Raw genomic sequence first — 25,062 nt, 5'->3', positions numbered from 1 at the left:
CCTGACAGCTGTCTTTGCTATCTGATCACAGTTCATCACATGTATACTTTCGTGAAAAATACTCTATTTGCGGGTTGGCTTAAATAGCCAACAAAACAACGTACGTACATCTGTACACGTGCTGCAGGTGATAATCCAAGCTGATTAAATGTGCTCGGTTGTGTGTCTCTTTTTTTCTATCTCCAGGAGGCACCAGTGCGGTGTAATAGTCCTCTTTGACGAGGTCACGTGTAAGCCATATGTGACCTCTCCTTGCTGCGTCGGTGCTAGGAATTTCGATCGCACATATGAACCAACACTATCCCCATATGTTTGTGAAATAGATAGTTCATTATCTAATGTAAATGGTATTGTATTGTAAGGCTGCATGCTATTCATTTCTCAGTCATCCTACTAGACAACAATACCTAGGTCTGCAAACTTGTACTCATCCTTATTTAAATATGCTCACCCATCAGTGCCAAATCTACGCATCTTCATTCATTTCATAATACGGATCGTTTGGATCATAGGGGAATTTCCGTACCACGATGTCCCCGTGATACTGCCACAACTCCGCCTCAACGTCCTCAACTGCCACTGCACGGAGCCCATTGGCTTGCCCAAAAGTTTCTACGGCTGTCGCCGATCCATTTGCGTAATTAACCCGTACCATGTTTACTGTCTGGCGACTCGGGTCGCCCAGCAGGTAGTTTACCGGTGAAAACTGAACACCGGTGTGCGCGGTCGTGAACACCGTATTCGGTAGGTCTCCTGTCTGCGGGACGTGGTGCATCCCCAGGTTCAACCAGACAACCAGGTCGGTCTGGTTGAGGCACTCCCCGTCAAAGAACTTCGCGAAATTGATAGGTGGGTCATATACGTCCTGGTTATTGTACGGGTGTGCAGAGCGCGGCTCATAGTCATGCTGCTGCGTAACTTGGACATCGTACTCAGCCCAATGTGCTGCGTTAACGAGGTTGCTCGAGTCGAGGACCGCCAAGTGCGCGGTGCCGAATGCTGGAGAGATACGGTAGCCTCGGTACTCACCGTATGGGTTGCGGGCATCCTGGTTGATGACGTGCATCATTGCGTTAGGATCCCAGTTGAAGCGCCCTTCATCTTCGGACTGGAGGATCTTTCGTTGCAGGGACATGGAGTTTCGAGACTTGCCGTTAGACCAGGTGAAGTTGCGAGTGGTTGGGGCAATGGTGGTGATTTCAATGCTGTTATTGACGCCCATGATGTCGAAATCGGCCTTGAAGTTAATCACGTGGTCATGCATGCTGCCGGACAGGGAGTCGTGAATATGATAGCCAAATTCCTCGTTATGTGCATAGTAGGCAGATTGGATATAACCGGATGCGCGAACCTCAATACCAATGGTACCGTCCATATAAAAGGTGTAGCTGGTATGATCATTAGTTGGTATTAGGGCTGACAATACCTGTGGGACGGAACTAACCTAATCATGTAGTCATAATTACCAATCGTCGACACAGAACGGAGGGTCAGGTACACATTCTTCGTGTTGCTCACATATTGATTCGTACTATGACGCTGAATTGGATAGTCCGCATCATACTCAAACAGACAAAGACTGTCAATGTGCGTGTGTGTAGTCTCAGTAACATAGAATGAGCTGTTGAGATAAGTGGCATAAGATGGGCAGTCGTAGCCCTTTACCAGTTCGAAGGAATATGGCCCAAAACCGTAGTAGGAGTCAAGATACGCAGTGCTAGATTGAATGGGATCGTTGCCGGCATAGTGAGCCAGTGCCTCCTGCAGGCCCATTTCGTATAAGACTCGCTGGCCTTTGTAGCGAACATCAAAAATCGAGACAGCCGTGTCACGGGAGAAACTGATGTAAAAAGAAAAATCCATCCATGTAACATACTTGCTATCAGCGTCGACAGAGTACCGTGCTCCAGATGGAGCCACCATCTGAGGAGGCTGTTGCTCATCATGTGGCAACAGAGGACCAAGTCGGTCTGTCCGCGCCCACGCGCCTTCGGTATTGGGTCTAAGCTTCACGAATCCCGGTGAGAAAAAAGCCTCACGGAAAGCATCAGTGGTCTCGTAGAAAACATCATTGTACAGCCAGCCCTCAAGCTTCCACAAAGAGGAATCTCGTCCAGTCACGTCAGATTTGAAATATAGTCCCAGTGGCAGGAGGGTTCCCGAGTCGAACTCATCTGTTGGATAGTTCCAGAAAGTATCCCAGCGAATAATTCGCCCGTCGTCTTGCCAGTTAGGATCAATACCCCATATCTCAATTGTATCATTATCCAAACCTAGTGCAGTCCCATTGAACAGCTCTATAGTTATATCAGCAATGGATGCACTGATCTTATATAGCCACTCAGAGTAGATAGTGTCATAGTCGGCGTTGAGATTTCGTACTTGTCCCTGACTTTTTCGGGTGTAAGGAAACTCTAGAGGTGCCCAAACAGACTGATTGGTTATAGGCAGGGGCCCAACCAAAATATCAGCGAAATGAGGGTTTATGCTGGCGCGATTGTCAAGCACAACATGTGCGTAGCGACTAGGTGCCGGACCGTTGTGATCAAGGTATCTCAAAACAAAAGACATCCGTCTTATTAGGACGCATCACTTCCACAAGCGCACTGGTATGTCAGCAAACGGTCAGTGTGCGGAAAATCGAACTTACATTGTATTGTCCCATTCTCCGGCCTTCTCCGAGGTAGTCAGGTTCAAGTCAGTTTGCTGAAAGAGCCATTTGACCACAGATGCTGTTTCTTCACCAGTCAAACCCTCCCAAACATTATCCTTGGGAGGTTTGATCACAGTCGAATTGCTTTCAATACATGAAGATGAGGACATAGATGAACGCTTTTGCAACGTGCGCGGACTATTCCTTGAGTGACCTTGACGCACCCATGTTGCTTTGGGATCAGGCCGAGGAGAGGAGAAAGCTTCCCCTAACAAGAATGCGAAAAGTAAAAAGGAGGCTAGCCCTGTCACCATCATCCTGTGCGGTGGCTCAGATTGCTGCTTGCTTGTCCGGCAAAACTGAAAGCGAACGTAGATGACTTTATACCTTTCGCCTCAGTTCTTATCAGTCGACTAAGTATTAATAATTTTTTAAAAGGTAGTTAAATGATCCTACGAGCGGATATATTCGGGTCACCCTTTCACACAATCTAAGTACAGGTGGTGCCGTCCACTGCTATATCGGATCAACCCGCTGCAAAATAAATCGTAATGTACATACGATAATATAAATTAAATGCAAGATACTTTTCAAGACCTATTTTCGATTATCTCTAGCCAATCCTAACTCTACTATTAAATGTAGTATATAGTAAATTTCACTTGCCAAGAAAAAGGCCTATCATACTACCATAAGAGGGTTAGTGATTGTTGGCTCTTATCATACTACCATAAGAGGGTAACTGATTGCTGGTTCTATATCGTGACCGACACGAAGCAAAGATTATTATAACCCTGCTCGAATGAGCCTACAAGGATGAGCTGGCCAATATGGTAGAATGACCTCCCTTTGAAAGTTGATTTTTAGAACTAAATATAAGGTGAATGAAGGGCATAAATAGATCAGAAGGTTCCATCCCAAACAAGTAGTTAAACTGATGTTGGTTCCACCATCCGATATACTGCTTGAATTGATATAAGGCTTGTTTCATAACCCTATGGGGGTAAAGTGATGAATGTGACTGAATAACTTCAGACTGATAACCGGTTTCTAGAAATATTTGTTGCGGGAGGGAGGCCATACTTATCACCAAGCAGTTGCTTCCTCTCTCAATCATCCTGCTCATCCGTAGACAAAGCTAGATATACAGGTTGAGACGGGTCAAAACTGGGGCATGCATGTATAAAGACGTAAAAGTGTTTCCGCACATATAAAAAGGTATGTGAAGCCCTTTTTTTAGGCATCTCAAGTGCTCAAAGCCATGTTAGCTCACGAATTAGTCAGGAAAAACATTTTAGTTACTTCGAAAGAAATAGCAAATAGTGGTATCACTAGAATTTGTTGGACAACATAATATAGAGATTAGTGATAGCGATCAGAAAGTTAAAGAGTTCCAGTTGGGGAAAATACAATATCTACGAAGAAAAGTTTTTATAATTGAGATTTCTGCAGGAATTGCCTTGGCTAAGGCCGATTTCTACTCACAAAGGGCACTAGTCACATAGAGCACATCTTTTATACAGTAATCTTTTCAAAAACATCTACGCTGAGAGATCCAGGTTCCAAATTCGGTCTATCGACATCACCATTGAATAAGAGAGTAAATCTATGTGACCCTAACCCCAGAGGATACATACTTCTCAGGTTCGACTCATTAATCAACAAGGCGGACAAACTTTATTCAACATAAGCAAAAAAACCTAACCCTAAGATTGCTCTAATCTGATCTAGGTAGGGATTCTATTAATTTATTATCTTCTGAGATATAAAATTGTCAAAAGTCTGAGATCGTAATGACCTAAGTAAACGATAGTTTGAACTTGAGTATCGGCTACGGGGCGCTTGTAGAAGCAATGTTCAGGAGAACTCGCTACGGCGGATACTAGAGAAGATATTGTGAAGGCATGAATAAGATTGTACAAGAATAATCCCTTGATCATTCATCGTTCCTGAGGGGGGGGACCTACGCCCTTTGGACGCATACACTGCGGCAACATTGCGGTGTAAAAGCAGTGTTGGGTATGTCTGCACCTCCTTGTTAGGATAAGCCGCCAAGCTGTGCCGCCAATAAAGCGAGAGTCACATGATAGAATCGTGTAGACGAAGCAACCAGAAATCCGTAGATATACCAATGACACCATTTTCACTGCGATGACGGAGCAGGAATATCAGAGAGGTTCAAACGACGATCCCAATCTGCTCTGGACCGAGCTCCCTTCTCTTTGCGAGTCTTTCTAGCGCCTTGTGTAGTTTGCACATTGCTACAAGATGCATCTTTTCCCCTTAGGACTGACCTCGGGCTCAAACTCATGCTGCAGGATCATTTCGTCGGATAAGTCGACTGCTACCGCTAAGAGGTCGTTGAAGAAGAAGAGGCACGTGCAGAAGCTAGGTACCTTGCGGAACGCTCCTTTGGCCTCTTTCTTGCTAGCAGGCGGTTCTATAAGCCCTTATTCCGTTATCCAAGCACACATCTCGTGGGATGTATTGACCAGAGTGACTCTCATGGTTGACATAGACAAACTCTTCGAAGGATGACATTTTGTACGAGATCGGAGATTAATTGACACATAATGCAGTTTTAAGGGCTTTACAGATTGGTTTTAGTGGATATAAATAAAACCCTATCTTGGAATAATCTCGTGCTATACTTACCCAGCGGGCTTGTTAAAAAAAAGACAATAACCTATTGGGTGTTCAATCAATGAGTGATGACGAGATTAAGGCTTGGATGAAAGAAATCTCTGAGCTGGACTCCGATCCAGCTTGAGTGGTCGTTCTGAGGAAGAGAAGAATGTATATCAAAGGTTCAATCTGTAGAAAAGTCTTTTTCGTAGTATTTTTAAATAATTATAAGTTTCACTCCTATGAAGTGTAAAGACTTAAGTTGAACAATAGTTTGAGTATGTATTGTGGGAACAAGTATTACAAATCAACGGTTACCCGTGTGAGCAATTTACCCGTGAACTCTGTTCTGAAAGAACCTTTGATATAATATATTAAAAATTTATATCTACTAGAAGATAGCTTTATCACTCCGTACGTGAAATTTTTCTCGGAGACTGAGCCGGACGCAGAAGACCTAAACTATGGCCATAGCAGACCCGTAATTGACATACATTGCCCAGTGGCCTCGATTGAAAGTCGATCCTAAGAGTGGAGATATTTATTTGTTTTTTGAACCACATGACTAACAACAGAGTACGCTAACTAGGTAACCACGCTAGGCAATTACGCTAACCTCACTGGCCACAGCACCAGCCATCCCCTCCGACTCAAAGTCGTTCATCAAGAAAGCCTACAGAGTAAATCTCATCTGAGCTGTTTTATTTTTCCGTTCAACATTGCAAACATGGCGCCTCGATACCTTTTTGGGGCCCTTCTGCTGCTGCGAAATACCTTCGCAACACAGCAGCTTCCCCTCTTTGACCCATCGTCCTTATCTCATAGCCCCGTGACCGCAAAAGAACTGGTCAGCTCTGAATCACTGCAAGATCGCATTCATGCAGACAGTCTACTTGAAAGAGCCAAGGCGCTGTACAGCATTGCCGAACTTGGAGAAGACGAGTATAACCATCCTACCAGAGTGATTGGGAGTAAAGGTAAGTATTTTCATTCAAACTTTTCTTCTCGAATGACTAGCTCACAGGCCATAGGACACCTTGCCACCCTGGACTATATTTATTCCACCATTGCTGAATTGGGCGACTACTACGTTCTGTCAAACCAGTCATTCTCTGCAGTAGTGGGCAATGTGTTTGAATCGCGCCTAGTCTTGGGAACGGAAGTTCCCACTTCAGCTATTGCGATGAGTCTAACTCCGCCCACCAAGGACAAGGAGCCAGTCATGGGGCCACTGACTCTTGTGTCAAACGTCGGATGCAGTGAGTCGGACTACCCAGATTTAACTGGCAAGATCGCGTTCATCAGCCGGGGCGAGTGTCCTTTCGGCACTAAGTCCTCTCTCGCCGGACGAGCTGGCGCCGTCGCCGCAGTAATTTATAATAATGAAAAGGGTCCACTGGGCGGAACCCTTGGAACCCCATCCTCTGACAACATTGCTACATTCTCCATTTCAGGCAGTGACGCTTCGCCGTATATCAAAAAATTGAAGAACGGACAACCAGTCGATGCCAGCGCTTACATTGATGCGATCGTGGAGAATATCGAAACCACCAACATCGTTGCGCAGACCACAGAAGGTGATCCCAACAACTGCGTCATGCTAGGTGGTCACAGCGATAGCGTTGCAGAAGGACCTGGTATCAACGATGATGGATCTGGTTCTCTTACTCTCCTCGAGGTCGCTACTCAACTTACACACTATCACGTCAACAACTGTGTGCGTTTCGCTTGGTGGGCAGGCGAGGAGGAAGGACTACTCGGATCGGACTACTATATTTCTGTTCTTTCCGCCGAAGAAAATCTGAAGATCCGTCTTTTCATGGATTACGATATGCTTGCATCACCCAACTTCGCCTACCAGGTCTATAACGCTACCAATGCCTTGAACCCGATTGGATCTGAGGAGCTGCGTGATCTCTATACTGACTTTTACACTTCTTATGGCTTKAATTTCACATATATCCCATTTGATGGTAGAAGTGATTATGATGCTTTTATAAGACATGGTATTCCTGGTGGTGGTATTGCTACGGGGGCCGAGGGAGTCAAGACAAAGGCCGAACAGCAGATGTTTGGTGGCGTTGCTGGTGACTGGTATGATCCTTGCTATCACCAGCTTTGCGATAATTTGGAAAATCTCAACCTTACTGCATGGGAGTTTAACACGAAGGTATTGTATTCATTGATCCTTTTCTGCTAAGATAATGATATATTACAAAACCGTTGCTGACTGGCTTGTTTTCTGTAGCTCGTTGCCCATTCTGTTGCCACTTACGCTCAAACGTTCGACGGTTTTCCAGAAAGAAAAGGTTTTGAGGCTGCTGATGTGCTTCCGAGCAAGTACCATGGGCCTAAGCTTCAGCTCTAGTGACCGACCAAGCGCACAGAGGATTGATGTTAAATCTATCTACTGTGAAAGCTCTGATTTAACCGCTGAGAGACCTGGGCGCTTTAGTAGGAGCATGCCTGGCCGTCAGAGACTCGGGCCACATACTAATAGAAAGCATTATTTTCATCCTGGTATGGTTAACTAGATATCCTTCAAGATTTCTCATATCATAGCCTGCGACACTTTGATTACTTTTGTGTATTTAGACCACAAAGCGGTTAGGGTTACATATAGATCCCAAGGTTGGCACGTGATAGTCAACAATATAATCGTTATCAATAGATTATTTCTTATGATGAAAATCTGTAGTCCCATCGGTTGTCGCATAGGTTCTGTCCGTTTATACAACGCGAAGAGATCGATCTTTCGGAATAATTTTCGGTGCGTAGGGTTTGCTAGAGCCAATCGGAATCAGACAACGTCCCATTGTTCTCCACAAATTCCCGGATTTTTTTCCCCCAAAGGATAAACAAGAAGTGAAAGAACTGGATATCACAGGCAGGATAGCGATGATGCACTAACGATCTGATGTTGAATTTTGTGATATCTTCAGTAAGTTTGCATCCACAAACAGATCAAACTGGGTAACTAACTCAAGAGTGACAGTTGTTACATACTATCCAAAGCCATTTCGGTATCGGACATGGCGGTCCCCCCAGCAGACGTGGTGGAGTCTCAGCTGTCAATGATTGACCTTCTGATAGCTATGTTCCCCTCGCCATCCGAACTTGAAATCTCAGAGTCCACCAGAGAGTGGCTCACTAAACTTCACGATTGTTGTCAAGAACAAACTGAAATCCCAGCCGGCATTCCCTCGAGCCTTTCACTGGCAGTCCATTTGGCAGTCGCTCAGGAGAAGTCTATCCAACTCAACATTTCAATCTTCTTTAGCGAGAGTAATGGAAGTGTGAGGCCATCAAGTTATGCACTGCGACAACCAGAGTGGATGTCCAAAGCGGAGGTTGCGAGTATCGCCGCGGCAATGCCTTCGGACGACGTGTTTGTGGCAATCGAATATATCAGAGAAGAGGCCATGCAAATACTCAAGAAACGTGAAACATTGACTAAAACGGTAGCTACCCGTAGTACTGAGCCGCTCGTCCGAGTCTGGTTCTATTTTCCTTCCCTCTCGACGCGTGGGAAACGGAATGATTTGGTCAATTATGCCTCAGACTATTCTCTTACAGGCTTTGTGTTGGCAGGAAAACCGGGAATTCTGTGCCTAGAGGGAGATTCGACGAATATCGATTCATATATGAGTTTTATTAGAACAGAGTCATGGGGCGATATTCCTAGCCATCAGAAGAAAGTTAGTGAGCGTTTCCGGGAAACGCTGGATGTGCGACGCGTGTTTTCCAAAATGGAGGAGATCACGGATTCCGTGGGCGAACGGAGCGGCCAGAGGGCTAATCGAGGAGATATGCAGGCACTGGTGGCGTGGTTAGCGGCTCGAGGCCTGCAGGAAGCATTTGGGAAGGTTATATTTTGAAGTCTTGCCAGTTATATCCATGGATTTTTATGGACTTTGCTATACAACGTTGCATCGTCAACTCGTCTGACAGACCATCTTGGGGGTCTATACTAGTACATATTAGCCCACTTGGGGGCCAATTTTATTCCCAATCTCTCAACTTCACCCAGAGTAAAATCCACACAGGTACTCTGTATTAAATGGATTAAATGGTGCACTTGTGGACCAAAGTCACCGAAGACAACAGCCCAAATTTCAGTTATGATATGCTGTTGTGGCCCTGGATCAGGATAGATGTGTATCGCTTTAAACTTACAAGTTTCCGATTTTTCGGAGCTAGCTTCTAGAGGCGCGTTGAAGAGCTCCACTATATTGATGTATCATGTTTAGTCTTAACAAGTACGTAACTATTTATGGGGTAGTTACGTAGCATTGGCAACGTAGCCATGAGTCTCGGCACACAGCAACAAGGCAGCTTTATTTCGATGTCCATTTACTACGGAATAGTACGTATTTAGTTAGCGATATTAACTGAATCCGGGATGTAACCATAGTTGATTCAGTAGATAAATTAGTCGTTGTTTGAAGTAACCGTGTTCAATTCTTAAGCATTCATAAGTAGCGCGAACATAGTAAAGGATCTTCAACTTTTGCTTGAACCAGGTGGTGGGGTTGCAATGAATATAAAATCTTATACAAAAACCCATCTACTATAATCGGACATTCAGATTTTCTGGTCCAAAAAATACAACCAATATCCATCGCTGCTCATACCGGGTTACGCTACTCAATATGAATCGAATTATACTTCCTGTAGCTACCCTGATAGCAAGTGCTTACTGCGCGCCCGTTTCGGCACCGCTGGCATCATGGTTCTGGAACACGGTCATGATTACCAACTCTGCAAACGTCTCTAATATTCTAGAGTTTGCGCAAGTCGTTGGCCTTACTCATATCTACGCGCAGATAGATTCTAACATTCCCAACGCCGACTGGGAGAAATTTATCGGACAATTCAATGCCAGTGGCATCATCGTCGATGCTCTGCTCGGCGCCGCCGACTGGGTGCTCGAAGCAGGCGACCTGGAAACTGAGCTGCAGTGGATTGAACAGTACCAGAATTCCGTTTCGATAACTTCAAGATTCACTGGAATTCACATGGATGTCGAGGTACGTGCGAGACCTCACCATATTCCGTTCTTCTACCAATGCCGTGCTGGACACTATACAACATAAAACGTTGATTCATATCAGCTAATTTATTTCTTGTATCCCTCTCAAGCCATGGGATTATTCAAACTTTACTGCTGACGAAGCTGGGTACGTAGAAGGCTGGGAGGGCGTTGTTAACAAAATTTCCAGCTTTGGTCAGAGTCTTGGTATGCCAGTGGCAGCAGATTTGCCCTTTTGGTGTTACTTGATCAATAGCACCACGGCGGGTCAGACCATGGATATATGGATACTCGATAGACTGGACTCGGCAAACTTCATGACATATCGCAACACGTCAGCTGGAATTGAAAGCCTTGCATCTCGTCCCTTACAGGCGGGCGAGAAGACCGGAAAAGGGGTCTGGCTGGCCGCTGAGACAGGCGAGGTGGCCAATGAAGCTGAGACGTCTTTCTATGGGCAAACCTTCGAGGAAACGCAGAGTGCTCTAGCGGCAGTCGCAGAAGTCGAAAGCAGCAATACATACTTCGCTGGAATCGCGATAGATGATCTTACCTCGTGGATGGCCCTGCCGGGATCTGGGKACTAGGCTGGACTTCAATATTGAATAGAACAATGTGTGGATCGTGAAATTATTTCCACAGTGCTGAGTTTTCATGATGGGATTGCAAAGACAGAAGTATTTACGTGCAACATAGCAGTGGCTTTATTGTGTTTTAATAGACCGAACACTGCGCTTTTCGTAGTACCGTGATTGACTGAAACCCAGAGCGAGAGGATAGAATCTCTACCTATCTACGTATATTACTTAAAAATATTGTTTAAAGAAACCAGAATTGTTCACAGAAGCCAGTATCCATTCCATAATTGTACCCGTCCATTGTTCCATTACAAATTGTACACCCAGAACTAGATATAGCTCACTTGATTTTAATCTCAATGTACAGCAAATATAACTAAGTAGTGACCTCGCAAATAGTTCCATTCATGCCTTGTGTGCAGAAAGGCATCACCACCAAAGAAGCTCTGACGCCTCTGGCAACCATCGTCTCTCGAAACTGCGACAGCCGAATGGATGCTTCAGCTTCCGAACGGTTCTGACCTGTAGCAGGATCAATGCGACCAGACCAAAGAACCTCGCCAGCAGCAGATGCGCGGGGCCATAGCAGAGAGTCTAGCGTGACATCGTCTATAGACTCGCTCCATACGGCGACTTCCCCGCCAAGCACCAAGGAGGATTCATTCTTCGTCAGCCCAGCCGAAGGATCATGAGAGTAAACCAATATCCAGTTCTTGAACGGGTCACACCAACTAGGGAATGGGTAGTTCATCTGGTAATCTTCCCCATTGTTGAAGTTTAGAAAGTTACCGCGGCCACAATCAAGGTACTAAGGAAGTTGTCAGTGGTGGTTTCAGCTTACAGAAAGACGAAGTGAAGATGGAAGATGTTTACCCAGTAGTCATAGCCACTGTCAATAACACGGTTACCCAGACTTGTAACCGCTTTCACCGAGTCAGCACTTAACCACGTCTGCACCACGACATCAGAGCCAATGGTCACGTTGTAGTTAAGGGGAACTTCTTCCCATACCATCGGCTTCATTCCGGCAGCCCTAACACGCGCGTGCTGTTTATTGTAGAATCGCTGAAGCAACTCGTTGATGACATCGCTATTATTTGTACCAACAGTCGGGTCCAATGTATAAGCATTGTACTTGACTTCGTCACCGCCTGTATGAAAATATGAAGAATACGGCGATAGCCTTGGTAGCAGATCTCCCATGAGCTTGTCTAAAAAGATGTCGACGGCCGAATCATTCAGTCTCAGAGTGCCACACGGCGGTTCGTTGCAGTATAGGATATATGGAGCCGCCGAAAAGGCTGCAACCAGCTCAGGGTGAGAAAACGCAATGCTCGAGGTATGTCCAGGGGTGTCAATCTCAAAATAGACCTCAATACCGCGCAAAGAACCATACTTCTGAATGTTCTCAATGTCGGTAGTCGTGTACACTGTTTCAGGAGAATAACTTCCCTCGTTTGAGAGTGATGGGATAGAAGGGATTTCCAAGGGCCACGATTGGGCATCCGTGACATGAATGTGGAGTCTATTTAGCTTGTTCCAAGACATAGCATCTAAAGTCCTGTAAATTGCATCCGTCTTGTAGTAGCTCCTGCTAACGTCGAGTAACACACCGCGATGCTCATACATAGGCTTGTCGAAAACGCGAACAGGCGCTTGTATAGTATAAATACCGCTCTTGCTATGCTTAGCAAAGAATTGCGAAAATGTCTCCAGGCCATGAAGGACACCGAATGTGGAGTTAGCCTCAATGGACGCACTCCCATTGCTTGTTATAGTGAGCTCGTAACTCTCGTCAATATCTTGTTTGCCAGCCAAGGTGATATTCAAAAGTCTGATATAAGTTTTTTTCGCTTCCACGCTGGGCTCGGTTGACTCAAGAGCATTTCTGTCATAAAATTTCCACGGCACATAGCTATTGTGGAAGATATTATCTAGCGTGCGTTGGACACCAGCATAGAGAAACTCTTCATTCGAAGAAGGCTCACTCATGGCTTCCTTCATAAGCTAAGAAAATATATCGTTAGTAGAGAAGCTCCACCAGAAGCTCAGCGTAGCAATCTACTCTTTCTCATACCGGATATCCGTTATATGTGACCAGTACATCGTCCTCGAGCCAAAGAACATTTTTTCCGGTGGTTATATTCATCGGTGCCGGCCAGATGGCAAGAGCTGGCGAGATGGTAAGCAAAAGGGCGAAAACAGATTTCCACCACTGCATTTTGAATTGATCTAAGAGTTCAAGACAAGCTGCGTCTAACTTTTTTTTCTGGAAGACTTGATGTCGAGGAGGGTTTGCAAATTTATATAAGCTTATGGCAGGCCGCCCAATGCCGTTTCTTGGTCAATTCACCTCACAACTACAGCCAATAATGTTTATCAAATAGATCGATGTATTTTATATAAGTGCTATAAACCGTCGATACAGATTCAAAGCTATCTCATTTTTGTGGGTGTCGTTACATGGTGTGGCTTCTGGTCGGAAAAAGGGCAGGCATCGATAGGAACAAGGAAGGGTCCACATCTGATCAAATTGTACAGCAGGAATACCCCAGTGTAATGCAACGCTGGTGGGGCTTATCTTATATCTCAGAGACTTGCCGAAGTAGCGGTCGAACGATGAGACGGCCCAATGTAATGAGATTGATTGAATTTTAATTAATTTATGTTGGTTACAGTGCATATTGAGTCTACGATCTGCCAATATAGGTCCAAATTGAACCACAAAATGCCGACTTACAGAGCGTCCAGAAAGTTGAGCGGTAAGCTAGATTTCAATGACCAATATGCAATGTGTTGTTGGGGTATCTACTATGGAAAATAAGATGTCTTCAACAGCACGGAGCAGAAGAAATAATATTGGAAGATTCAAAGTTCTGGAACAAACTAACGATTGGATTTAATGTTACGCGCATATGACTGCTCAGGATTTAGGGCCTATCAAAGGAGTGCCCAGGTAATGAATTGATCGATCAAGTCGCCACACGATACCTATGTAGTATAGTTCATACTTATCTGACCATGAACTAAGTCAGTTCAGTCCTAGTATTGACTTTGTGCAGATATAGGCACTATATTATTAAAAAATCTATCTATTATTATTTATAACTATCTACCACTGTCAGATAAAATCATTTTTGATCAATGTACTTAGGAAGTGTCTTCATGACGCCATCCCGATTGATAGCCTCCATGGCCATCGCAACTTCCTTAATGAACCTTTCATCATTGCGCAAGTCATCACCGAATAGGGATTTGATACTGAGCAACTTTGATGGGTCATTGCCTCCTTGGTGAGCCATTTCCTGTAATTCTGCACGCATCGGATCATCGACCACGAAATTTTCACCACTATCTTCGACGCCTTTAACATAGCAAAACCAAGCAGCCGTAACGAAGCAAAGGCGGCGGAATGGGCCTGTGACCCAAATTGCTTCGGCAATTGACGGCATGATAAATTGTGGAATCTTGCCAGAACCATTGAGGCAAATGCGAGGCAACTGGTCCATGATGGTTGGGTTGGAAAAACGTTCCATAAGAGTAATGCAATACTCATCAACATTCACACCGGGAATATCAGGCAGGAGTGGTTTCACTTCCTGCTGCATCATCTGCCATACCAAGTTGTAGAACAACGGGTTCTGTATGACTTCGTGAACATACTTGAAACCTGCCAACTGACCCGGATAGCCTATGGCTGAGTGGCTAGCATTGAGCAACCGTAGTTTATGCTTCTCAAACAGCTCAACATCATGGACATTCCTAACGACCTGCACACCAACTTTCTCAAACGGTGGACGACCATCAGAAAACTGATCCTCAACAACCCATTGCATGAAAGGCTCTGTAACAACCGGCCATGCATCCTCAATGCCGAATTCTTCCGCGAGTTTTGTTATATCAATCGCAGATGTTTGGGGAGTAATGCGATCAACCATGGAGTTAGGGAAAGCACCGCACTCGGAAATCCACTTTGCAACCTCAGGGTTCTGTAAATGTGCAAAAGATTCAAGCATATGCCGTGTGATAGAGCCATTCTTTTGCATATTATCGCATGACATAACAGTGAAAGGTCTGAGTCCTTGCTGGTAGCGTTGCTCCAGGGCAGCGTAAAGAAAGCCAAAAGTAGTTCGTGGTGTCTTCTTGTTGGCTGGATCAAGGTCGAACTGAATATCGGGATGATCAACCTGCAATTCATGTGTGTTCTCATTGTAGTAGTAGCCGGATTCAGTGATAGTGAGTGACACGATATGCGTGTCAGGATTTGCCATCTTGGCAACAAGAGCTTCGCGGTCATCCGGCGCGAAGAGGTAAGAGTTGATGCTGCCAACTACATGTGCAGAATTCCCCTTGCCCGAGCGTTCAATAACAGTGTACAGATGATCTTGCGACCTCAATGCGTCGCGCATTTTGGCATCGAATGGCTGCAACCCAACGCCACATATCGCGTAGTCAGAAATTCCATACTTTTGCATCAACTGGTTGATGTAGAAGGCCAGGTGAGCTCGGTGGAAGCCGCCCACACCAATATGGACGATTCCCTCCTTGACGGCGCCATCGCGGCGGTATGTCGGGACCTGGGCCTTACCTGCCGCCGAGATTTTCTCTAAATGGGCGCTATTGAGCTTGATAGAAGCCATAGCGATCGGGGATATGGGGAGGGAAGCAAAACGAGAATGAAAGCAAGGAGAGGAAGAAATATAAAAACAGATTGAAGTTTAGAAAGTACAACTTTGAAATAATAAATAGTCGGTGAGGGTCAACTCGCCACAAAAGCGTTGAGATTTCGCATGCTTTTTTCAGAGTTTGATAGCCGGGACCATATTTTCTTGGCATTCCGGACTGGGTGAGCACGCCTACTCCGAGCCGGCTGTTCTCCGGTAACTACGTACTGACTTACTACTATGTGAGTAGTGCGTACTACGAACTACTGGTACCAACCACTAACTAGTCACTACTGCTAAAGACCCGTAAGTACGTTCTGACCATAGAAAACTTCGGTGCCAAGAAAATGTCAAGGCTTGCCGAACCGCGGTGATCTCAACGTCATGGTTCCATATTAATTACTATCAAGGCCAGTAGGATGTCTGGTAGGTTTCGGGATCAGTGATCAGTATGGATCATTGAATTCTAGGTATTCGCTCTGAAACCGGGAATGAGGATGAGAACAAGAGGACTGTGGATTTCTGAAATGAGCCGGTGTGCAAAATTAGATGGCTCATATGACCTTCCTTCCTTCATTCTATCTACCACCACAAAATTCAGAAAAAGCAAAAAGGCAGAACTGTATTACCGATTGAATTACGAGACTAAGATAATGTAAGATCATAGACGAGATAGAAATAGAAATTTAGGAGAGATGTTAGAGCCGTGCAGACTAGAAGGATGAATTGATTGGGTCCGAGATTCGGTCAGGGCTGGGTCTAGGCTTTTCTCGGCGGGKCTAGGKTCGGAGGAACAAATACCGTGCGGGAATGCAGGCATGGAACATCATTCGTCAATTGCTGGCAACAATTCTCAGACATGGACAGGGTATCAAAGTCCCATTTCATGACATTGACGCGGAACGCCATCACACTTTCTTTTCGCTCTCTACAATGGATGTATGCTTCGAGTTATGTATCACGCCCTCGGCTGCGTGATCCGTGTATGTTGCCGTGTCAGAAAAACAAATTCTTCGAAAGGTCATCTGACTTGAAAATATACCGAAGAGGAAATAGTCATGCCTACCGGTATGCACTAAGTTTGATTAGCTATGTTCTGATTAAGAATCTGAGCTTTTCTTTTTTCTCCACGCTTTACCTGCACGCTCTAACAATAATAGGAAAGGTCATTAAACCGTTGAACAGCATAACAAATTGAGGATAAAAGCAATGTCACAATCATATAAGTCTTGATTATAATAACCTAGTTTATTATCATTTGTATTCTCTACTACTACTCACTAGCATCTACGTATAATGCGAACGAGTTAATCATTTCACGGATTTTTCTTCTTAACATGGACTGGCTTTATGTATGAACATATATCTATTTTTTTACCCGCCTACTATCAGAGTCAATGATCGTGTTAGATAATCTAGCCCAAGGAAGGATTCGCGCCACCGTACTCAACAAGTAAGCTTTCTTGGAGTCGATTCCGGGAATTTTATCTTCTGGGTCGATGCTACATATTCTTTCTTACCATTTATGAATGATAGCCACGCTCAATGACCTAAGACTATCATCCAATAGAAGGCTATTTCTGAATTTCTATTTACAACAACTGACAAGAAACTTTAGCCACGGTGTTCCAACACACGAAAGATATATTATGCAGACACAGATCCTTGATCATCACACCCATCGACGGTAACTCATAGTTAATCTTACATTTGTATTAGGACCGGGGATTTTCTTGGTCCTGCATTGCACTTGAAATTACGGCCAGAATCTTCTAGTTTATGTTCAGTGCATATTCATTGTTTCAGGAATTATTAAGTATCATCACATTCAATCATTCTCCAGGAAAGTTCTTGCCGTTCATGTAGAGCTACCCACTCGGATGTTGGTCATCCAATCAAAGATATCGTCGCCTCGGAAAATGCGTTGAGAGATCGCATAATAGCCACAATGAACCCATCAACGTTCTATGTAATACTGCGCCCTAAACTCGGCCAATGTGATTAACTAGTATTTTGATCACTTGAATGAATAAATCGTTACAATAATGATAGTCTTGTGAGGTAGAGTCAAGCTCTTTTTAACATCTATGTATCTTATAGCGCGAGAGTACTTGGAATTTTCCATCATACAAGAATGTTGTAGCATGGCAACACATTATGGGATAGATTTAATCAAATAACTAGAATAGAATCTTTAAATCACCACATAATACTCCAAGAATAATAAATTCAAAGGAGGGTTTAAGCGGGCTATAGCCACGCACTACCGCTGACATTTTACGTGTCTTTTTTGGCCTGCTCCTTAAACCAACGCACACCTAGTTGAATACCTTCCTGCATGTTCACTTGGGGGCGATACCCCAGCACTTGTTTAGCCTTATTGATGTTCAGCGTACGGATCAGCGTGCTAAAACGAATGCCCTCACGAGTCATATTCGGGGCCCGAGTGCCACCTGAGATCGCCCATACTACCCACTCACTTACAAATCCCATGGTCAATCCCAGCCATTTTGGAATGGTGATAATATGCTCGGGAAGAACGGGATTACCGGTCTCAGAGGCAACCGCGCGCTGAAAATCCCAGAAAAGCCAAGGATCATCATTAGTAATGTTGAAAACCTCGCCGTCCACCCGGACAGTAGAATCTGTGGGGCGAGGCTTGCCCCAGGTCTCAAGTAGAACGTGGGCGGCCAGTAGATGAGCATCTGCAAGATTACCGACATATACGAAGTCGTACGAATTTTGACCGTTACCGATCTGGAACTTCGACCGGCCTTGCCGGGCGACAGCGAACATCTTGCCCAAACTGCCGGCATCGTGCTCGCCAAAAACAAGACCAGGCCTTATTGAACAGGTGAGCAACCCCCTATCGTCATGACCGCCGTTGCGATTGGCAGCTTGTATGGCTTCCTCGGCGTCAGCTTTGGCAAGGCAGTATATTCGCTTCTGTTGCGGATAGCGTAGAATTGGCAAGTCTTCCGTAGCGTCGATCAAATCGGAGTGGTTGTCATTGATGACGCCGGGGGTCGATGTGTTGATCAAAGCTCGCACGGTCCTCACGTTGATCGCGGCCTTGAGGAGGTGTTCGGTGCCATCAACGATGGTGTGGTAGTAGGAGGATACTGGCGCGTTGGAGAATTCGGGCGATGCGGTATGGAAAATGGTGACCGGTCGCGCTATCTGCATCACACGCTCAACATCCGCTGCAGAGGCGAGATCGGCCTGGTGGTAGTGAACATTTGAATTGGGATGGCGGTTACGGTCGACGTTCACGTCAAGTGAGTGGATGATGCAATTAGGCTCCTCGGAAAGGATTTTTGCAATTATATGGTAGGCCACAAACCCATTGCCGCCGGTCAGAAGGACGGGGCCCAACTTGGGCTTGGGAAACCGGCTCGACATGACCGTCAGTGTTAGACAAAGCACATGAGGCAGTTAAATGGCTGTGAATATCATCCACGTCAAATTTATCAGGGAAGCAACAAGAGGAGACAAAACTCTGTATTTAATTTGCAGGTGTTGTACCAACAGCTGAACCAACAATAGCCCAGTCGGCTTGTTAGCTAAATCTCACCACGCTGACTTCAAACTTCAGTCCCCAGTTGGCATTTCATCGACCATTGTCTGCATAAACTGTATTCCAGCGTCGATAAGACTATTCTGTACATACCCATGGCTGTCTTGCTGCGTATGGACTTTATTTTCCAATCCTCGTTTGGTGAAGGTACGGTATGTCTGGGTTGACAGACTCGATACTATTTCAGCTGAGGTCTGTTGAGAAATGTGCCCCTGAGATCTAGATCACCAGCAGGGCCAGGACAGTAGTCCCTAATTGGTCAATGTAAATAGTTGCGGGGCTATTCCTACTCGCATTGCTTCGCAAAAAGCCAGGCTAATCGCTTCGTAATTCCAACATTTCTCGACCAGACAACAACTTCACGTCAACATCTTAGGACTCAGAAGCTTTTGTCAACGGTAAAATAATTTTTTGGCGACATATACTTTCCATTCGCCCGTCTTTCCCACCTTGTGTCTGGGAATTATCTCGCGCTATCTTCAAGTAACCATGCATTCCCATTTCCACACCATGCTGACGTCCACTTGACCACGCTAGTGAAGAAAAGTGGGACGACTGATTCTGCCGGAGCCAATAAGAGAGTCGAGACGATTTAGCGCTGTGAGATTCATATCCCTCGATCTACTGGAGTTTGAAAACATTACAATCTTCCAATCAGAGCCTGAAGACGTCCAACCGTTGCATTGTAACATAAGCGATACATAAGCGACCTGAGAAGTTGTTGCGGGCAAGTTGGATAAAAAATTAAGTACAGCAACAAATATAAAAGCCTGGCCTAGTACAATCACACTCAGAAAAACGAGCCTGGTTGGATAATCTTTCCCCTTATTACATGAGATACACAATGAAACTCTTGAAGAACCTAGCCCTCAGCATCGTGCTGCAACGAACTGTAGCAGCGATTGGCTTCACAACCTACAAGGAGATAGATGAAGGACGAGATAATTCAGGCGAGATAGCGTATTCGGAGCTATTCAATCGATCCAGCACTTTGTTTCTCTATATTCAAATTACTCCAGATGGCGCCGACCACAGTAATATCATCGATGATTTCACGACACTGGCACAAAACTATGGTAGCCAGGGAGTTTCAGTGATCCCCAGAGTACGCTATGGATGGCCGAACGGAACGATCGCAACCGAGCCAGAAGAGAGCATTCTCATGAATGATGTGTCTACATTCGCTACTGTATTTCAAAATATCAGAGGAACTATAAATATACCTGTCATTCAAGCTGGTTTTCTTGGAGAGTGGGGGGAGTGGCATGTAGGATTGCCGAACGCTTTAACCCTAATGACAAAAGGCAGATGTCGACTAACTGCAACTAGGATGGTCAATATTGCCAATTTCAGGGCACGGCTGATACCGCAGTGGATCTTGCAATCAAAAAGAATGTTGTCAATACCCTTCTTTCGACAGGGTACAAGGTGGCGCTGCGATACCCCGCCGACCATCAGGCCTTGTTCAACGGCAGCCGTGCAGTGACCATCCACGATGACTGTATCTTTGATGGAGGCTTCAACGGCACTGATGGAGGCACATGGCCATCCGATGACCGTCAAACCTGGATTGACTATACAATTGAAGTGGCAGGTAACAATACGTTTGGTGGTGAGGGATGCAACGATGCTGGTGATGCTACATTCGATTGGTCCGACTACACTGCTTTGTGTGGTAGTGACGGCATTGCAGCATACATTAATACCTTACAGATAGCGTATATGAATGTGAGAACGCTCAAATCATTCACAATTTAAGAAGCTAGCTGACAAGTTCACGAAAAGTATGATTATCCGGCCGACTACGAAGATCTTATTGAAGACTCCGGCGAAAGCACTTGTGTGGATGCAATTCAGGCAGCTCTGAACTCGTGGAACTAGTTTTTAATGGCTTGGATACCTAGTAATGTCCTGAAAATCAATAAAAATCTGCAATTATCTACCATGTGATGGTTCTGTGGTACTCTGCATGCCGCTAAGAGAAGAAGATTTGCATCGAGCCAATAGGGGCACGCTAGATGTACTAGTCTGCTGTAAACGAGGAGAAGATTTTAGATGCAGAGAAAAAAAAGAAATGTGACAGATAATACACATCTACTGTAAATGTGAACCCCTCGTTTGGGAATGCTCGAGGACATATTCCATTTATCCTACTTATCAAGAACTACCGAAGAAAAGACACAGGATGATCAMGACACCATTACTTTTAATTGGTATCCAATTTTGTTTTGGCACATCCACCGCTAGTGCGCTGACTTCAGGGGCAATCGCATGTACTAATTTGACCTCCTCGCTGGGGTCCGGAAAAGTGTCCAGCAACCCGTTGGACCTGCGGTATATTGCCAGCCGAGGGGATTACTGGAACGCCCTTCAAAGCATCTACCAACCGTCATGCATTGTATATCCGACGTCTGCCCAGGATGTGTCAATTGTACTTCAAGCCATTCGCGTTTCTAATAGCCGTTTCGCAATCAAGGCGGGAGGTCATAATACGAATAACTTCTTCTCATCCGTCGACAATGGAGTATTGATTGATCTGAGTTCATTGAACGCAAAAAGTTATGATCCATCGAGAACTCTGGCCACATACGAACCCGGAAGTACTTATGGCGAGCTTTACGACTATTATGCTCAGCTCGGTCGCACTGTTCTCGGTCCTACACTCGCAGGTGTTGGCACTGGTGCTGCCTTGGGCGGTGGTTTGAGTTACTTGTCGCCTCAATATGGGATGGCTTGTGACGATTTTCGTGAATTAGAAGTTGTTCTGCCTAGCGGAGAAATCGTGGTTGCGTCTCCTGAATCATATACAGACCTATTCTTTGGTTTACGTGGTGGCGGTGGTAACGCATACGGGATCGTCACCAAATACACCGTTCAAAGCCGACCAGTTGGTCAATTCTTTGCGGGCAACCTCGTCTATATCTTTGAACAGAACGATGCTGTAGCCGATGCTATCCAGTCGTTCATGCAGTATAATCCGGACCCTAAAGCAAGTATCGTTGCCACTTATTTGAAGCTACTCACGCCGGATGTGAATCTCAATCTGGACGAAGCAATTCTCGTGTTTCTTGTATACGATGGACCCCATGCCGGAGATGTATTCCAAAATTTCACGAGCATCCCTTATCTGTTGAATACGATGTCTATCAAAAATTATCCCGAGGTTATAAACATGCCCATACCGTTTCTCGCCGAGCTCACTCGGGGTGATAACACAGTTCGAGTTGGTGTTCATCGGGTCATTGACGATGATAGTTATAAAACAGCACTCGATGCATGGCGCAATTGGGCCGAAACTAACAAAGGTTCCTATGAGCTTCTCACATTCGACTACGAACCTGTTCCTAAAAGCTTGACGGATGCCAGCAATGCTCAGAATGGGGGAAACGCTATGCAAATGCCCGACGGACCTTGGTACTGGATTAGTTATATTCTTGAAACCCCTCCTGGTATGTCTCAAGTGGATTATGATGCTGTGCAGACCAGTTTTGCCAACATGGTGGACTCTGTTGGTAACGCCAAAGACTTGCCGCTGTTCGTGAATGATGCCAGTTTTGATCAGAACCCTCTGGCTACGTTTTCGACGTATTCGGATTTGCAGCAAATCAAAGCAAAATACGACCCTGACGGGTTCTTTTCTCAAAAAACTGGGGGTTGGTCATTCAAATAATTAAACTGCTTTGTATGTATTTTGTCATGGGAGAAAGCCTGAATTAAATGACTCGCGAATATGAATAGTATTGAATACCAGAGATTAGATAAATGGTAGATGGGTGACATGAGAAATCAAGGAGTGCAACTCGCAACTCGTCATGATTGTTTCTTACAGACAAACCCATCAATTAATGAGGTATAAGCTAAAATGGAAATGTCTAATCAATCACTAACACGTTAAAATACTCAGTGATTATTGTTTAAACCCGTCATCATCATCCGGTGAATGATTATGCATGGTAATAGTCACATCAACCTGCTTTGAAATACCAAATGGTCTAGTCCGCAAGTCCTGGCTGTTACCTTCACTGAACTTGACGGCGTCCATGCTGGTACGACTTTCGAGTATATGATGAGCACTCGCCCCATCGTCGCCATTGCTCCGATTCGAAAGCATGGTTCGGAGACGCGAGTCGGCCCTTCGATGTTGACTGTTGTTATGTGCAGTGACTGTGGTAGTTCCCCGCCGGGTCCCAGTAAAGGCTGCACCCAATTCGTATGAGCGCGATCGCTGTCCACTACTGTTCATGTAATGGAAACCAGAGAGAATTAGAGAGCGGAGACAAGGGACAGAGGCGGTAATGATGACTAGGTGTGCTTCGATATAACCCCAACGGATGAGATTCATTGTGCCACCTAGAGTTCCATTGTTGATCTCGTGTAACTGGATAGTTTTGACCAGTGCAGCTGCCATGGCACTGCAGATCGTGATTCAGCAATCCTAAAGCGAGGATGAGATAGATGGATCAAGACTTACACTAAACCACAGCTCATGAGTCCAATCAAACTGAGCTTTATCGCTACTTTGAGCTTCAGATGCCAGAAGATATATGTGGGGACCACGGCCAGGTAAAGATCGATGAAAACATTGAATACTACCGTGGATTCTTCACGTTAGTTGAGAGAATATTAGGAAATAGCAATGTCCACATACCGCTTGAAAAATAGCCATAATAAACCTGAATGTCTCCGGGCCAGCAATGCCCACCGATTGTATGATCCCAAAGAAACTCTGGAGGGCTGCAGCCACCAAAGATCAACACAATAGCGACAAGGTTGAAGATGAGCTCCATCACGGCAAGGGATATCAAAATGATACGCTGCCATTTCTGGCCTCCCAGAATAGCCAAGAGGTATACGACGAATGCGGCGCGTCCCATGGCTGTACACGCAATTAGCACGGCCTGTCCTATGATATAGCTCTTCCGGGCTAACACCGCATAGGGTTCGGGGACAGTTTCATCGGGACGACCATAGCCGTAATGGACTCCGTTGGTGTTAAGAGCTGCTGCGACAATGCCCAGGATCTGGAGTAGGCGCCAGCGGTCAGATTCCGTTGATTAATGAGGAAGACTCGGTCGACAGAAAGATAAGGACATACCAAGGCAATAATCATCAGCACATCATCCAGCCCGAAATGGTTAATCTTGACTTTTGCGACGACGCGCAAACCGACAATCAGCAACGAGATAGCTGTCAGAACCCAGATCAGGACCACGAAGCCTGTTCCAGCAGCTGTGGCATCCATTTTCCTTTCCCGGGAAGAAATACCTTGGAGACGATACAACGGACGTAAAGAGCGACGATCACGCTTGAGAAAGCGATAGGCGATTTTGTGTAGTCACAAATAAAACGCGTAAGAAGAAGAATGAGCGTAAAAAAAAGAAGACCAAAAGAACAAATGGAGGTCCAGGAAAAGGATTGTCTCTATCGTGGAATCGACTATATCGTGTAAGTTGCCGTCGGCAAAACCCCCGGGCTCAGACTTTATCAGAAGGCGGAATCTGGTCAAATCACCGAGCTCGAGATCCATAGCAACTTTGTATGATTCGGGATTTTCACATCTTCACTTCACGGACATCCTAGTGGTCAATTACCAGGTGCGATCCATGGCACTTTGCTGAGCCTCCTGGTCTGGATGGCAGGTCCAGAGGTCTAACCGTACACATGGCACCCCGAGCGCATGTTGGCCCCGAAACCCTAACTCTCCTGGCTGAGGAATGATTTTCGTTCTTTGGACTTCTTAAAGTTTTCCATTCCCCTCACTGGCTTGGCTTGGATTTGAAGTGGCGTCAATAACTGATCCACGCTGATTTGTGCAAGGGTGCTGTCTGCAGTCTTTACATAGGTATGTGATAGAACAAGAGAGATAAATCCAGGCGAAGGAAGAACTGCTATTGACTTGGATACTTCTGCGCGAGCTTTGACCCTCCAGTTGA

The 25,062-nt window shown here is 45.3% G+C and overlaps 9 protein-coding genes across 9 annotated transcripts; 4 read left to right on the top strand and 5 right to left on the bottom strand.

Annotated features, from left to right (window-relative positions):
• Nucleotides 1-466: 466 nt before the first annotated feature.
• BHQ10_005042 (uncharacterized protein) lies at nt 467-2,823 on the bottom strand (the record flags this gene model as incomplete). The annotated part of the gene is made up of 3 exons (XM_040877475.1): nt 467-1,388; nt 1,445-2,524; nt 2,651-2,823. The coding sequence occupies 3 exons, from the start codon at nt 2,821-2,823 to the stop codon at nt 467-469; spliced, it is 2,175 nt and encodes a 724-aa protein (XP_040733546.1).
• Nucleotides 2,824-6,005: 3,182 nt separating this feature from the next.
• Nucleotides 6,006-7,646, top strand: BHQ10_005041 (uncharacterized protein; the record flags this gene model as incomplete). Its single annotated transcript, XM_040877474.1, has 3 exons — nt 6,006-6,255; nt 6,310-7,448; nt 7,527-7,646. The coding sequence occupies 3 exons, from the start codon at nt 6,006-6,008 to the stop codon at nt 7,644-7,646; spliced, it is 1,509 nt and encodes a 502-aa protein (XP_040733545.1).
• A 664-nt stretch (nt 7,647-8,310) lies between these two features.
• On the top strand, nt 8,311-9,156 carry BHQ10_005040 (uncharacterized protein; the record flags this gene model as incomplete). Its single annotated transcript, XM_040877473.1, has 1 exon — nt 8,311-9,156. The coding sequence occupies one exon, from the start codon at nt 8,311-8,313 to the stop codon at nt 9,154-9,156; it is 846 nt and encodes a 281-aa protein (XP_040733544.1).
• A 774-nt stretch (nt 9,157-9,930) lies between these two features.
• Nucleotides 9,931-10,897, top strand: BHQ10_005039 (uncharacterized protein; the record flags this gene model as incomplete). Its single annotated transcript, XM_040877471.1, has 2 exons — nt 9,931-10,308; nt 10,511-10,897. 2 exons carry the CDS (start codon nt 9,931-9,933, stop codon nt 10,895-10,897), a joined length of 765 nt encoding a protein of 254 aa, XP_040733543.1.
• A 367-nt stretch (nt 10,898-11,264) lies between these two features.
• On the bottom strand, nt 11,265-13,109 carry BHQ10_005038 (uncharacterized protein; the record flags this gene model as incomplete). Its single annotated transcript, XM_040877470.1, has 3 exons — nt 11,265-11,696; nt 11,762-12,895; nt 12,966-13,109. The coding sequence occupies 3 exons, from the start codon at nt 13,107-13,109 to the stop codon at nt 11,265-11,267; spliced, it is 1,710 nt and encodes a 569-aa protein (XP_040733542.1).
• A 910-nt stretch (nt 13,110-14,019) lies between these two features.
• Nucleotides 14,020-15,528, bottom strand: BHQ10_005037 (uncharacterized protein; the record flags this gene model as incomplete). The annotated part of the gene is made up of 1 exon (XM_040877469.1): nt 14,020-15,528. One exon carries the CDS (start codon nt 15,526-15,528, stop codon nt 14,020-14,022), a length of 1,509 nt encoding a protein of 502 aa, XP_040733541.1.
• Nucleotides 15,529-17,829: 2,301 nt separating this feature from the next.
• Nucleotides 17,830-18,954, bottom strand: BHQ10_005036 (uncharacterized protein; the record flags this gene model as incomplete). The annotated part of the gene is made up of 1 exon (XM_040877468.1): nt 17,830-18,954. The coding sequence occupies one exon, from the start codon at nt 18,952-18,954 to the stop codon at nt 17,830-17,832; it is 1,125 nt and encodes a 374-aa protein (XP_040733540.1).
• A 1,019-nt stretch (nt 18,955-19,973) lies between these two features.
• On the top strand, nt 19,974-22,799 carry BHQ10_005035 (uncharacterized protein; the record flags this gene model as incomplete). Its single annotated transcript, XM_040877467.1, has 4 exons — nt 19,974-20,396; nt 20,459-20,857; nt 20,915-21,009; nt 21,377-22,799. The coding sequence occupies 4 exons, from the start codon at nt 19,974-19,976 to the stop codon at nt 22,797-22,799; spliced, it is 2,340 nt and encodes a 779-aa protein (XP_040733539.1).
• A 237-nt stretch (nt 22,800-23,036) lies between these two features.
• On the bottom strand, nt 23,037-24,371 carry BHQ10_005034 (uncharacterized protein; the record flags this gene model as incomplete). Its single annotated transcript, XM_040877466.1, has 4 exons — nt 23,037-23,541; nt 23,601-23,718; nt 23,778-24,150; nt 24,225-24,371. 4 exons carry the CDS (start codon nt 24,369-24,371, stop codon nt 23,037-23,039), a joined length of 1,143 nt encoding a protein of 380 aa, XP_040733538.1.
• Between the last annotated feature and the right edge of the window lie 691 nt (nt 24,372-25,062).

This window comes from Talaromyces amestolkiae (assembly GCF_001896365.1).
Source record: "Talaromyces amestolkiae strain CIB chromosome Unknown scaffold8.1, whole genome shotgun sequence".
NCBI lineage: Eukaryota > Fungi > Ascomycota > Eurotiomycetes > Eurotiales > Trichocomaceae > Talaromyces > Talaromyces amestolkiae.
The sequence above is the reverse complement of the archived record's forward strand: the minus strand, read 5'-3'. Positions and strand labels throughout refer to the sequence as shown.